Source organism: Leptodactylus fuscus, chromosome 2 (genome assembly GCF_031893055.1).
Source record: "Leptodactylus fuscus isolate aLepFus1 chromosome 2, aLepFus1.hap2, whole genome shotgun sequence".
Lineage (NCBI taxonomy): Eukaryota > Metazoa > Chordata > Amphibia > Anura > Leptodactylidae > Leptodactylus > Leptodactylus fuscus.
In genome coordinates, this window is record NC_134266.1 from 106775550 (window position 1) to 106791000 (window position 15451).

The window sequence follows — 15451 nt, forward strand, 5'->3', positions numbered from 1 at the left end:
ACTCCGCCTTCTCCTGCAGAACCAGCGTTGATTGGCCGAATGCTGTACTCTGTATGGCATTCGGCCAATCAACGTTGGTCAATGCATTCCTATGGGAAAAAGTCAGCTCCCGCATATTGCAAGCTGACAGAGATCCCGACGAGATAGTTGCGTAATACAGGTACTTGGGCATGTTAGATGTCCCCAGGCATGCTTCCCCTGGTGTCCCAATTGCATTCCAAAGTGTTGGAATCATTTCCTGGGGTGTCATAGTGGACTTGGTGACTTTCCTGAGTCGAAGTGTGGCTTCCCCTGAAACAAAGCATATTTCCCCATAGACTATAATGGGGTTCGATATTTGTTCGATATACAGTTTTTGTGCTGAAAAAGTCAGCTTCGGCTTAAACTCGAGTCATTACGGTACGTCATAGCTACAGACCCGGCATACAGACACTGGAGTGGGTGCCGGGCCGCAGCATCGCGTGGCAATGCTGTTTATTTCAAGCTGCAGAAGTACTTACGGTACTTCTGCTAGCAGGCCCGGAACGCAAAACCCACCCACCCCACTCCATCACACGCCGGGTGACGTGGCCACGTAAGGTCAGGCCCGCTCCTGGCGTGTGTCTGCGTTCAGGGCCTGCTAGCAGAAGTACCGTAAGTACTCCTGCAGTTTGAAATGAACAGCATCTCTACGCTACTGCCAGGAAGGTGGCGATACTGCGGCCTGGCACCCGCCCCGGTGTATGTATGCCGGGTCCAGATGCCGGGTCTGTAACTATATTGGCGCCGCTCTGCTCCAGAGCGGTCTCCATACCAACCGACACCTCCGCTGTAACTTTTACAGCGGTAATGCCGAAGTTAATTGACATCTCCGCTGTAAGTGTTAGGGTGAGTTCACACGGAGTAAAGTGCCGCGTGATGTGGGCCATATACGCTCCCATTGATTTCAATGGGAGCCGGGATAGTATACGCGGCGCTATTTTGCGGCCGTGATTTTGTGGCCGCAAAATAGCGCTGCGTATACGATCCCGGCTCCCATTGAAATCAATGGGAGCGTATACTGCCCGCAAAAGCTCACACGGCGTATATGTGCCACATCACGCGGCACTTTACTCCGTGTGAACTCGCCCTTAAAGCGGAGATGCTCTCCGATGATGTCCCGGTCCGTTGATCGTCGTCAGGCGCCCAGGGGAACCACTGTGTTTTACAAAGACCAAAATCAGCGCAGCTGTCTACCAGGAGATTCTAGAGCACTTCATGCTTCCCTCTGCCAACAAGCTTTTTGGAGGTGGAATTTTCATTTTCCAACAGGACTTGGCACTTGTCCACACTGCCAAAAGTACCAAGACCTGGTTTGATATCCACAGTATCACTGTGCTTGATTGGCCAGGAAACTCGCCTGACTTTAACCCCATAGAGAATCTATGGGGTATTGTCAAGAGGAAGATAAAAGACACCAGACCCAACAATGCAGACAAGCTGAAGGCAGCTATCATACAACCTGGGCTTCCATAACACCTCTGCAGTGCACAGGCTGATCGCCTCCATGCCACATTGCCGCATTGATGCAGTCCTTCATGAAAAAGGAGCCTCGACCAAGTATTGAGGGCATTTACTGGACATAAAGGGCAATAGGGCATTTCTGACTTAAATAATTTTTTTACAGTTTGTCTTATATAATAATCTAATTTTGTGAGATAATGCCTTTTGAGTTTTCCTTGGCTGTAAACCACAACCATCAACATTAACAGGAATAAATACTTGAAAAAGTTCACTCTCTGTGTAATGACTCAATATAATATATGGGTTTCACTTTTCCAATTGCATTACTAAAAAAAATACAGTAACTTTTTGATGATATTCTAATTTGAGATACACTAATACTCACTCACTTTGGACTGCGTATCTACACTCTGAATATATCCTTGGCTGTAACATTTTATTTTGGGCTTTACTGATGAAGTTCTATGCTCAGAATTTTATATATTTTTCTAAAGTTGTGTAATAGGTTATAAAATATTCTAAACTATCAATTTCTGTTAATTTGAGATTAAAGAAATGACACTGTTTTAAAGCGCTCATGTCTATTGTTACTGAGTTTCCATTATGGCTTCCAGTGCTTCCACATGTTTATTACTTACGAAATTTCATGCTTTATTTCTACAGTTTTGCAAAGCCAAGCAAATGGAAATTACTCTCCAGATCTTGTCAGAATTGTATGATTTTTTGTCCTTGGAGGCCGGTATGTTTTTATTGTTCAAAGTACCTGTTATAATGTGCAATAGCATTACAGAGACTTTTTGCTAAAGATCTAGGTTGCCTGCTGTTAAATGTACTGTCAGTAAGTGCTGTTTAATGTTTAAGCCCTTTCACATATAGACATAATTTACATAAAGCTAAGCAATTGTATTTTGCATTGCTTATCTAGAACGAGTCCTTAAGTTGGCATTCACACTACAGTTAGTAATGTTCAATGCTAGCAACCGTTCACACACTGTCATAAGTCCATTAAAAATCCCACTAATGGGGTGTGGAATGATGCCGAAAAAGACTAGATGTTGCTTCTTCTACGTGCTCCTGCATCCATCCCAGGCTTTTGAGGGTTCCCATCTAGGTCCCCCTGCAACTTATCTCCTTCAGACACTATCTATGCCCTACCTATTCCTCCCCTGTGGGACCCCTAGAGCCCGCACTCAGACAATTCCTGTCTCTTCGCATGGCCTCTTCCACCAGCTTTGAGAGACTTTGATCAGAGCAATAGATAAGGGCTCTCTGTCTTTTATATACAGTTTACTGAATGACCCGTCCCCCGACAGCAAACTGGACTTTATGGCAGCTTGGGAACAAGACCTTGATTCCTCATTAACTCCATCTCAATGGATTGACTGTTGTACATCTATTAGCATTGGCAGTTGGTAGGTCCTTCATAGGACCTATTTGGTGCGCCATCGATTGTTTTTATCCTACAGTCTCACCCCCCCTATTATAGAGACTAATGCCTTAGGCACTACTCTCCATATTTGGTGGTCCTGCCCTCATGCCTATCGCTTTTGGCTGGCTATTCACACAATGGCACAACAGCTTTTTGGTCAGTCATTCCCATTGTGTGCTCCATTTTTTTTTTTTTACTTATTCTTAACCCCGCTAGCCTCAGATATGCTCAATATAAATTATTTCCGTACATCCTGATGGCTGCGGGAATACACATCACATTCAACTGGAAGAGGACGTCTCTCTCGTTGACCGATTATTCTTTTGCGAGTTGATACTAAAATGCTTCACAAAAAAAAAAATAATGCCGCCATCTTTGACACACTTTGATAGTTTGGATGCCCTGGATTAATGGGTCCGTTATCCTAGGTCTGCCATACTGTCTTCAGTTATGATTCGGCAACAAGATTGAATGTGATGCTTGTATGACTTCCCCCAGGCAGGATCTCTCTCACCCACCCTGATCTTTGTACTATGGCACGACTCATCACCCCTCCTCCCCCTTTGTGTTATTGGTTTTTATACCTAGCTAACTTTGCATGTGTAATTGTTTACTTGCTATATGCTTGCCTTGCCTTGGTAATGAAAAGGGCGGATCGTAATATCCCTATATCGGGCTGATGTTCTGCGCGCTCACTCGCGGCCGAACACTAGTGCCGAGGGGGAGCGGGGAACAATATGAAATGGCTCTTCTAGATACTTACCTATGAAATTAGACTAACACCTCTGATGAAAAGTTTTTACAATTAACTTAGAAACGCGTTAGTGTTCTGCTTTCCTAGGTCTTTACTATGTAGTTAGGGATCATTGTTTAATGTTTATCTGATCCTTAGTACAACTATGGGAGTTGAGTGTGAGTTGTCTTTATCCTGAGCTGTCTTAGTGCCAGTTGTCAGGTTCCAGCCACTGTTTACTCTACTTTACACTGTTCACTCTCACTGTTTACTCTCATTAGTATCAGCAGTATTGAGAGCAGTTGGTTATTCAGTGGGATCCAGTCTTATCCTGCAGCTTTATCATCAATAGCTGGCAATTCATGAGTGATTGTTTGCTCTTATGGTTATTGCGATAAGATTGGATGATCTTTCCTATTGTATTTTCACACAGTGTTACGGCTGAGTAAACTGATGAATCAGTAGATACTTTTTAGTTCTTTAGTTAGACCTAACGTAGACACTGGGATAACTTGTTTTTTAAGAGTTTATTTTGATTTAAGGAAATTTTAACTAAATAATAATAAAGTATAGTGCTTTTAACAAAATTCCTTTTTTTGCCCGTGGGTATAGGACTTTCCACTTTGGTTTTGTTTACTTGCTATATGCTTGCCTTGCTTTGCTATTATGACTGCTCTGATGTTTGTTTTGTGTTCTCTTTCTGATATATTTTATTAAATACCTCTGAAACTAAACATCCCATTGATTTCAATGGGATTTGACCTATTGTCCATTACTGTCGGTTTTCACCAAATCTGTCCATCAGTTCAGCATCTGTTATTTTTTTAACATTGTCTGTGGCTAACGGATGGTTGTCTGTTATACTGTCCTTTATTACTGTACGTTATTTTTTTCTGTGCATGTTCAGACAGCAGGACAAAAAATAAGCAAAATAAAGACATAAAAATGGACGTTAATGGACACTAACTGATGCATCTGCTGCATCATCACTAAACACGCCCATCCTGTATTCAGGGTCAACTCACACTGTCTAGGGGGACGAGCTGAATACAGAATGGGCGTGTTTAATGATGATGCAGCAATGCTCAGTAGTAAAAGAACCCCTCCCCCCCCCAATATCTTGGATTCCAAGATCCTCATTTGAATAAGGAATGTGTTTTCTATGCATCCCTGGAACTCTGAAACGCATAAGACATATTGTTTTTATTCTGATAACAGCATGTACGGTAATATGGGAGCTGTTTAAAGTAGCTGGAGACAGTGATAGACTCCCTTTAATAAGCACTGCCACATATGGAAAGAAATTGTCATTTGGAAAGCTAATTGGCATACAACTCATCATCCTCATCATCATCCTAACAGCCTGGGACTGAATTAAAGCCAGTACAAACGTAAAAGTGGAAACACCATTTAAAGAGGACTTTTCATGTTCTCATTAATGTTCGGCTTTATATACCGTCAGAAAACCAACAGTCTGCTGAATTCCATGCACTGTTGGTTTTCCCAGAATGTGCCCCCAATGATGGAAATATTGGTGCCGTTAACTTCAGCACCAATATCTCCCCACTGTCAGCAGGGCAAGCCTTACAGCCCAGCGTCATTGCTGTGTTGTGAGGAACGCCCCCACCCCCAACAGAACTCTAGCATAGCTTTGTTCCTTTCTGCCCAGCAATGTCACTAGGCTGTAATGCCTGCCCTTCTGACAGTGGGGAGATATAGGTGCCGAAATTAAAGAGGACCTTTCCTGTCCCCAGGCACACATGGTTTTATATACCGCTAGAAAACTGACAGTGTGCTGAATTCAGTGCACAGTTGGCTTTCCTGTTATGTGCCCTGGGGCAAGAGATATTGTTGCACTTATCGATATCTCTTCACTGTGAAAAGGGTATTTCTGACTGTCTAGCCAAGCTGTGAGGAACGCCCTTCCTGACAGTACTTTCCATAGGTCTGTACTGTCAGAGGGAGCATTCCTTCCCGCACAGCCATGACGCTAACCTGTGAGGAACACCCTCTCCCGACTGTACTCGTCAATAGATTAGTACAGGATGCAGAGGGGGGGGGGGGAGTTGATTTCAGCACACCGTCTGCTTTTTAGCGGTATATAAAACTGCGAGTGCCCAAGTACATGAAAGGTCCTCTTTAACGGCATTGGGGCACATACAGCGAAAGCTGACAGTGTGCTGAATTCAGTGCACTGTTGTCTTTCTGGCGGTATATAAAACCGCACATTGATGAGGACAGATAAGATAATCCTTTAATAGTCCCACAATGGGGAAATTTCAGTGATACAGTTTCATAGATGTATAGTAGTATATAACAAGAGAGAAAAACACATACAAGCTCATGGCAGATAGCGAAATCCTAGGAATCATAGCAACTAAAAAGGAAAGAAACACAGACACACTGCAGGATCATTTAGTTCTCTGTGCGGATTGATGTTAATAATAATAATACAGCCGACTGTGGTTGTAGGACACGAGGAGGGGGGTCACAGCATGTGGCTATAACAAGCAGAAATTTTGCAGAGGTGGGGGACATAAGCAGCTATCATGATAACATGTGTTAGTTCCTTTGGTAGGTAGTGAGATCTCCTGCTCACAGCTGATAGTTCGGTATCTTGCATCAGCACTATTGTCCTTTTAACCACAAAAAAATGCCCCAAATGTCCTTCATCACAAGCCCTCCTCCTCCTTCCTTCTTACCAATGTGTTCTACTGCCCCAAAGAAGTCAGAAACCATCCAGGTATACATGGTGCTGCTTTCTTGCCAAGCTTCCATAACTTTTGGGGATGGGTGGGTGATGGTAGGTTCCCAGGCTGTAGCAGAGTCCCACGTGTCCACAGTAGAAGAAAGAAATATCAGTCAGCTGTAGGCATCTTCACACATCAGCAATAGATGCCAAAAAAATCATCTCCTTGAAGAAGAAGTCCACACTTCCATGTAGGTTTTCCTCCATGCCGCATGGTGTCCTGGGGGGATGGTAGCAGGCACATGTGCAAACAGGAAACCAGCTGAACCAGGTCTTGAGTCCATGCTTTACAATAGAAACAAAAGGAACAAAATACTCCACAGGGTCTTCCATTCGATTTATAGTTGCTAATTCATAGTGCTAGTTTCTTGGTTACCGGATTCTTGAAGATACAGAGAAAAAGAGTGAGAAAGGAAAGATAAAATTTGCTCCCAGCTTGGAGCACTGCATCAAGGCAGCCAGCCACTCAGGGGGCGGCGCCTAAAAAAAAAAAAAAGGTAGTCTTTTAAGCCAAGGTCCAACGATTTTGCTGTGGTTTTTGAGCCAAAATTAGAAATAGATTCAGCTTCATGAAGAAAGTATAATTTCTTCTTGCATATTTCCCATTCCCCTACAAGGTTTGGCTCCAAAAGAAAAAAAAAAATGCAGCCAAATATGCAACAAAAAAGCAGTTTTTATGCAGCGTGAGATCTTATTCTAAAATGTTTTGTTTCCCCGACTGTGCTCATATAGTACAAGCTTATGTTCTGAGTGGTTAAAGCGTAACTAAACTTTAAGACAATCTTTGATTTTCTGGTAGCTTTTTTGTCATTAATAGGTTTTGTAATATACTTTTATTAACAAATCTTGCCTCCTTTCCATGAAATCCTGTATTTTTTTTCTACTTGTTTTCGCTTCTCTCTGGCTATGAAGTACAGGCTTTGTAAAATGCTGTCATATAAAAGAGGAAACTCTCTTCATGCACATCTGCATATATTAACAACACCGATGCAGAAAATTAAAAGTTGTTAAAATATTTGGTTGCATTTTAATATCATGTTTATGACAGGATCTACCCGTGTTCATGCGCAAAGAGCTGCAAACAGGTAGCAAGTTGACGTGGCAGCCAAGTTATATCAAAGGCCCATGACCCAGACATAATAGTATATGTCACTCCTCGTTTTAGGATGAGTGATACATTTACTGCATTATGCACAATAGTATATACCTTGGCATGCTAATCTGAGTGTACATTGTATATGGTACTTTTTAGTTTTGTATCTTGAAATGCCTACAAAACCTAGGGTTACATAATAGTCAACGAATGCTGACCTGAACGCGTTTCTTAAATTCTCATATTAGGTAGTTTTGAGTGTGGAAACCCATCTGGTCTGAGTAGTAAATGTGTTCCAATCAACAGAGCAAAAGAATATGTGAAGGTAAGTGGTTTATAGACTCGCATTCATATCACATTACCATAATTCTTGGATTCTTAGGATTGATTTCTATTTATTTATGTCCTCACTAGAATGTTACTGGATATGCAGCAGAAAAATTTGATTCTGCCTTGGATTGGATGCTGAGCAAGGACAAACATCTTGGTATATGGTAAGTAGAAATTGAGATTTGTATGATGAAACGGAAACCTCAGTGTTTTAAAAAATATAACTAACCACATTGGAACAATGCAAAGACTGTGTCACTGAAATACTGGCATCATGTAGATCCCCTCAAAGCACACTCAGGATGATTCATTAAGACTGGCATTTCCTATGCAGGTCTTGAGCCCTAGGGTGCCTATTTGTGCTTAAAGAGGACCTTTCATCATCTGGGGCATATGCGGTTTAATACACCGCTAGAAAGCCAACAGTGAGCTTTCCCATTCTCCAAACTGAGATAAAAATGATCACATGACACTTATGGACCTATACAAACTTGCATATTCTTCAGTCTTCACATACACACAGCTTTACACCAGGTTTCTATAGTAACCAACCAACCTATTCTTAGGTGGTGTTAAATAACGTCCCACACCACTTGACTGATGAGACAAGAGGTGTACTTCGGTGATACCAAGAAGCAGCTGGAGTCCAATCCAATTTGTGGTTAAAACAGCAAACGAAGGTTTAATTCAAACGAATAGATAGGTTACAGTCCAAAAATTAAACAAAGTTAAAAGAACATAGAATATGCATGACAAATATCAAGTGTCAATATGAAGAGAGTGAGAGCTGGTATGAAGGTGGAGTTAGTGCTCTACCTCCATGTTACCAAAGCCTGCTTATAAAGGCTGAGGATGCTTTACCCTCATCCAAGTTTTTTCCCCATAAGGAAAGGTGTAGGTATGATCCTTCCATGTACTCCGGATCGTTCCTTGTTTGACCATAGCCCTAAGTTTGGCTACACTGACGTATTGTTGTTAGTAACGAGACTTCTTCTACCTCCACCCAACATTCCACTAGCCCCTTCATCTGTCAAGGATGACATGCTGGACACAAATGCTACTCCATGACCTTCTCCACTCACACTCTAAGTTCAGCAAATTATGAGATTTAACAGGTGGCCACTACACAAACAAAAAATTAAATATACCTTTGCGAAGCCAGGTCCTTTTACTAGTTATCTAGTTATTCGTTAGTAACTCAATCCTTCTCTTCTGTATGTGACCTTACTGTAGATTTTATTTGGTCAGAGTGAATGCATAATTCCTGGACTTCCTGTATGATGGACTGTTCCACATACCCTCTCCACATAGGAAGACAGAAATCTATGTCACTATCTACTGATTAATCCCAGCGTCATTGCTAAACAAAGGCCTCTTGGAAGGTCGGGCATGAGGCTAAAGGGAGCAGCCATTATTGGGTTATTTCACTGGAATCCTGTCTTAAGACAGACTTGCACATTCCAGTGAGCGCCCTCTATTGGTTTGCAACAATGAGGCAGCAACTGTCTTCCTAATTACATCATGGAAGGCAGATTTGCATATTCTTCCCATAGTATCTACTGATGAGCAGACAATTCCTGACACACTGCTATAAAGGAGTAGCTTTCCCACTGGCCTTCCTAACTATTCATTGCATTTGGATAACCTTCAGACCAATGTTCCCTCTAAGTCCTGGAAGCTGCTGAGCGGAACAGCTAGTGAGCTGGGCAAGGCTCCGTCAATGATGGGCGACCTGATGGCCAAACAGTACCACCAGTAGTAATGACATGCAGATTAGGTTGTGGTGATGAGCCAATCACGCTGTATGTTACTTCACACTCAGTGTAACATACAGCGTGATTGGTGCTGAGGAAAGTGACGGGCCCCCAGATTCATGTCCCCCCATCTCTGCCCCCAGATTCATGTCCCCCATCTCTGCCCAGTTTCATGTCCCTCCATCTCTGTCCCCAGTGTCATGCCATCCCCCCCTTCATCTGCCCCCAGTTTCATGTTCCACTTCAATGTGTACACACATTAAACTCACCGCTTCCTCACTCCCCCGCCGCTCTCTCCGCAGTCTCGCTAATACTGTTGTAGGCGCGATGTGACATCATCATATCGCGCCTACACAGCCACTAGCCGGAGTGCGCAGCAAAGCAAGGAGCTGAGCTCTTTTTGTATGTTTGTTTTGTTTTTTTAAATCAAGTTTTCCCCTGTCATTCTGTACTCAATTCCCCTTAGCAACTAAATGTAAACAGAATGTTGTATTGACATAATTATTCAGACCCTTTACTGATTACTTAGTTGAAGCACCATTGGCAGCATTTACTGCCTCCAATCTTCTTGGGTACGATGCCACAAGTTTTGCACACCTAGATTTGAGGATTTTCTGCCCTTTCTTTCTACAGGTCCTCAAGCTCTGTCAGGTTGGATGGAGTCTTAGAAGACAACCATTTTAAGGTCTCTCCAGAGATGTTCAATTGGGTTCAAGTCAGGACTCTGGCTGGGTCACTCAGACACATTCACAGAGTTTTTCCTCCTATGTTGTCTTACCTGTGTGCTTAGGGTCATCTGGTTACATTTATTAAGCAACTTGTGCATTTTTTGGAGCTTCTTTGCTTTTTGCACTTTATTTATGATGCATTTGTGCGGAATCCTGTTCAGAACACTATGTGACTACAATCATAGGAAGGGACCATTTCAGTTGCTATGGATAATGTTTTATATTGTTTTTAGGGCAAAGGGGGAGGACTCTGAAGAGCTTGTCACTACAAGGGAGAACGTCTTCTGTGTTGAATCGTCTCAACCAAGGCTTGGATTTGTTTGTCGTCTGAAGAATGCACTTTACACTGCAATTTCTAATCTCTTTATGGCTCTTCTTGGTAAAATACATTTATTCTATATTTTTCCTTTATGTGTTAAACAAGCTTTCAGCTGTCCTGACTGATTTTTTTTTTAGTAAATATACTGTATATTTTAGTAAATTCTTGCATTTACTATGAAATAAAACTTTTAGAATATCTATATGTATAGTTACATTGGGGGAAATTTATTAATGCTTGTGTTTACTATGCTAGCCTTAACTACTGGTGTTGTAAAAAATATAAGGCCAAGGTGTTCCCACCCTGATCCACCTTGCTACCGCATAGTACCCGGACTGAACTCTGCCATGCTCATAGGAGTCGCTGCATCATGGTCTACTATGATACAGTGAGTTCTCAAACAGCCCGATTGTTACAGTAATAAATGGATATAATGCTGTCAGTTGAGTTGTGATTTGGCCGATCAGGACATCACTGCTTCATAGTGAACTATGGTGCAGTGACTTCTATGAATGTGGCAGTTCAGTCCACTTCTACAGCCATCTGCAAGGAGTTTGTATGTTCTCTCCGTGTCTGCGTGGATTTCCATCCCATATTCCGAAAAGACATACTGATAGGGAAAAAAATGTACATTGTGAGCCCTATGTGGGGCTCACAATCTACAAAAAAAACGCAAATGAGAAAGCTAGAGTTAGGTGGGAAGACCTTAGAGAGGACCTTTCACCAACTCCAGTTCTTGGCAACAGTTAATCAGCACTGCTCCATTGATTCCAGGACTGTAGGAATTTATTCTCTAGCCACCATTGTTCCTGAGCAATCACTGCTTTACTGTCATGTGGACAGTGGCAGACAGGAGCAGGAAATGGGGTGTGATTCAGAGGTGGACAATATTAGACACTGCCCACTTGACAGTACAGAGTCCTAATAGCATATCAGGCACCAAAACTAACTGCATTTATTGCTCAGGAACAGCGGGAACTAGAGAAAAATTTCTAACTTGGCCTGAATCGGTGAAGCAATGCCTGGTGGAAATGGTGAAGGTTCTCTTGAAAAATTATTTTAGGACCTTTGGACAGACCGCTTAATGCAAGCGCCTCAAATGTAGTATTTTGTGATTTTCCAACTTTCCTGTGGACTACAATAATCTGGGTATAATAACCCAGCCAGTATGACTCCTTCAGAAGGACTTTGTAACTACTGGCTGTGGGTGGGAAACTTTCTTCTGTAGGAGTCATACTGGTTTGGCTATTATTTCCGGATTATGCTCTTAGGTTTCTTTGAAAACCAGTTATTAATCTACAGGGAGCTTACCTTTTAATGGGTGGTATTCTGGCTCAGAGTAGAGGGTACAGACCTGCATGGAGTCTGTGATGAAGATCTGACTGGATCTGAGAGAGACTTCACTGACGTTATACCACTAAACATTACCAGATAGCTCAACTCCTCTGTAAGAGAAGTGGAAGATGTAATACAGGGTGTAAAAAAGATGATAGGTTCCAGGCTGAGAGGAGGTTTTAAAGGGGTTGTCCAGGTTAATCTAATAATTATCCCCTAAACTAAACTCCCTTCCCCCACCTAACCTCTAATTTACTTCAATTTAAAAAATGTATAGTTATGCATATCCCTGGAGCAGTCATGTGACCGCTCCATGGACATTTTCTGATAATCCGGTGACATTTTGTTTCACCGCTTCCGAAACGAAACGTCACCTTCACTCTTCCCCCTCCCCTATCCGCTGCAATACTTACGAAGCCTTCCTGTGTCCGGTTAATGGCTACTCCCAATCTTCCTGTCTTCTAGAAGTGTGCGGAATAGGTTAGCCAGGGCGACAGGGAGGGTGGGAGGGGCTACTACTGGGCAGGATCGCTAGGCTAAAGAGAGACAGGGCAGGGACTTTGTGCAGTAATTTACACAGGAAGCAGTACAGCAGGAAACTAAACAAACACCGAGGATGCAGCAGCAACCAGAGACACTCAGAAATTACTTCAAACCCTGCTAAAGGTACATATATGTACTTATTAACCCATCACTAGCGCTAACAGATCTTTCTAAACGGAAAAAAAAATCTGCCCAAAAAACCCCTTTACTTGTCCAACAATATGGTTGTGTGACTTTATTATTAATTCCACTGAATGTTTTTTCATTTATATCATTGATAGAAATGTGTATCATTCTTATATAGTGTGCCTCTTTTGTAGTTTATGGGGTGATTATTGGGTGGTGGATATGAGATACTATACTTTCCCTCATTGATTTTACATCTTTATGACCTTGACCAGGTATCTTCATTCTGTGGATAATAATGATTTTCCTAAGACATCATTGGCAGAAGCTAGAGGAAGAGGAGAAGCAGATGTTTGCAATGGTAGAGAAAATCATTGGTACGTTATTAAAAAAAAAAAAAAAAAAAAAAACCCTAATACTTGTCAACGGAAGTCAACTGACGAAATTGGATTGAATTGATATTTCCATTATTTAAACTGCTAATATGTGTTGTGCTAATATGTGTTCTATAATTTTTTTATTTTTTTTTAAAGATGTTGTAAAACAACACTACAATAATTGGACCTTGGCAAGAGAGCAGTACCCATATGTTGGTATCTTGCATGTCAGAGATTCATTGATAATGCCTCAAGACAGGTGAGCATCATACTATATTACTCAGTTTAATGCCTAATCATATCAATACACCATATTTAACCCCTTCCCGACATCCGCCGTAATACTACGGTGGACGCCGGGTGTTTAACTATGGCGGCCACCCGGGAGTCGGGCGGCCGCCATAACCGCGAATTGTCTACTGTTTTACACCTTAGACACCCAATGCTAATGCCTCCGGTTGGTGCCCGGACCGATCGGAGGGATTAACCCCTCCGGAGCCTCCGTCAAAGCTGACGGAGGCGCCATTTTGCCGGTGATCGCCGGCACCTGGACCATGCTCCTGGGCCGACGTCACGTTGGCCTGACAGTCGGGAGCGTTGTAAAGGCTCCCCAGCGTGTCTGCAGTGATATTCTTTTGCAGGATGCTCTATGTCCGCTTATCTGCACAGATCCGCTGCCACTACCCGTTCTTCCTGGTCCAGTCCTCTCATTGATATGCCTTTAAGCGCCGTGCACACCCCCACCTCCCTAGGCTAGTGTTAGAGATGATAGGAGTAGGCGGGGCTTGTTGTGGCTTAGGAGACTCTCTTATGCCACAAGCCCTGCCGGTTTCTATTGAAATAACGCGCATCACCATAGCGCTCCCTCCGGCGCGCTACTACACACGCTCCAGCACCATTTTCCCATAGAGAACATTGCAAGCTGGCGCTGGAGCATGTGCAGTAGCGCTCTCTCCGGTGCGTTATTTCAATAGAAACCGCCAACAATGCAGTGAACAAGCATGGGCAGGAGGGCTTTATAGGCAGCGGTGGGCGTCCAGAAGCTATGACGCTGAGGGGTGCACGGAACACCCACTGTGCACGATCAAGCTCATTTGCATATCGATTTATGAGGTAAGAAACAAAAACGGGAGGGTCTTTTTACAATCTAATAGCAGCACCTGAATAGCTTTTTTAAAGGCTATTCAGGCATATCTTTAGCTCATAACACGTATATCTAGTGACAGAGCCCCTTTAAATTCAGTTTTGAGCATTCATAGTGCTCTTATTCTTGGATATTCCACACACTTAGGCTGTCATATGTAGATTAAGCTTTGAGATAAAGATATTGGAATTTAGCCATTATGATGCAGTATTGATGATACTATTCCTATGTATGCTGTTACTTGTAATCCTACAAGTGCCCATGCAGCGTTTCTTTATGCTGACCTGCGGACAACCTAGTGAAAGATATCTACAGTGGGTGAGCTGTTCTGTAAGTTTTGTATATGTTTATCTAGATAACATTGAATTGAATTGAATTTGTTCATATGTGCAGGAAACACTTGAAGAGAGTCTGGGACAGAGCAGTACAGTTTGTTGAAGATAATGAATCCCGTGTCCGTACAGAATTGAAGCGGGTAGAAGGAGCCGATTTGAGAGTGTGGCGATGGACTTAAACGCAGACTGAATATCCAAAATGAGCTACGTGTTACACTTGTGTGATCTACAGATAAATTGAGGGGCCTTCGCCACTGGTGTTCTGCTTTTGTTGGTATTTAACTTCTGCAAAACTTGATTCTGGATGCCATAAATGCTTTGATTATTGCTGGAGTATTATTCTTGATATGCTATCCAAAGGTGATATAATATTCGTGAAGGGACACTCTTTTGCTTTAATACAGAGAATATTAGCTTTTTGCTTTTCTAGAACATACATTTTTATAATGGCCATTTTTACAAACTCACTGCAAAACGTTTTAAGTGCAGTAAATTTGTAGAATGTTTTTAAAATATTTTGTGTACTAAATGTTTTTTGAAGTTTACATGCGAGGTATAAAAAAATGTCTTCTGGCATACTATGCCTAATGTAGTGATTTTGGGTCTTTGGGGTTTTTTTCGCATTCATTGCACTGTTTGGTCCTTTTTATGATGCAAGATACCATACTATACTATCTTGATATTCCCAAACCGTTCACTAGACCCTTTGCCTGTTGTTTAAGTGTAATTGCATTATGAGAAGAAAGGGGTTGGGGAAGGGGGAGTGGAGGGGTGGTGTATGAAATGTTGTAATTTGTTCTTGCAGGGGCTCATGGGAGAGCTAGACACTTGCTGTCTCCTCGCTTGGCTGCTCCCGTTCTGGACAGTGGTTATTCTCCTGCACAGCAGAGATGTTGTTTATAAGCAGCAGCAGAGAGGCAGAAAATTCAATTATTGGAGAATAACACAACACCTGCAGTACTACAGTTAACTGT

At 42.3% G+C, this 15451-nt stretch overlaps 1 protein-coding gene across 1 annotated transcript in view; it reads left to right on the forward strand.

The window, feature by feature from the left end:
• The window catches only part of LEMD2 (LEM domain nuclear envelope protein 2), a 35802-nt gene extending 20985 nt beyond the window's left edge, over window positions 1–14817 (forward strand). The window contains exons 3-9 of the mRNA XM_075264296.1: window positions 2146–2221; window positions 7735–7811; window positions 7901–7980; window positions 10532–10677; window positions 12897–12998; window positions 13155–13257; window positions 14536–14817. Of these exons, the coding sequence (XP_075120397.1) occupies window positions 2146–2221; window positions 7735–7811; window positions 7901–7980; window positions 10532–10677; window positions 12897–12998; window positions 13155–13257; window positions 14536–14656 (705 nt within the window). The 3' untranslated portion in view covers window positions 14657–14817. The remainder of the gene's footprint in view (window positions 1–2145; window positions 2222–7734; window positions 7812–7900; window positions 7981–10531; window positions 10678–12896; window positions 12999–13154; window positions 13258–14535) is intronic.
• Window positions 14818–15451: the final 634 nt, after the last annotated feature.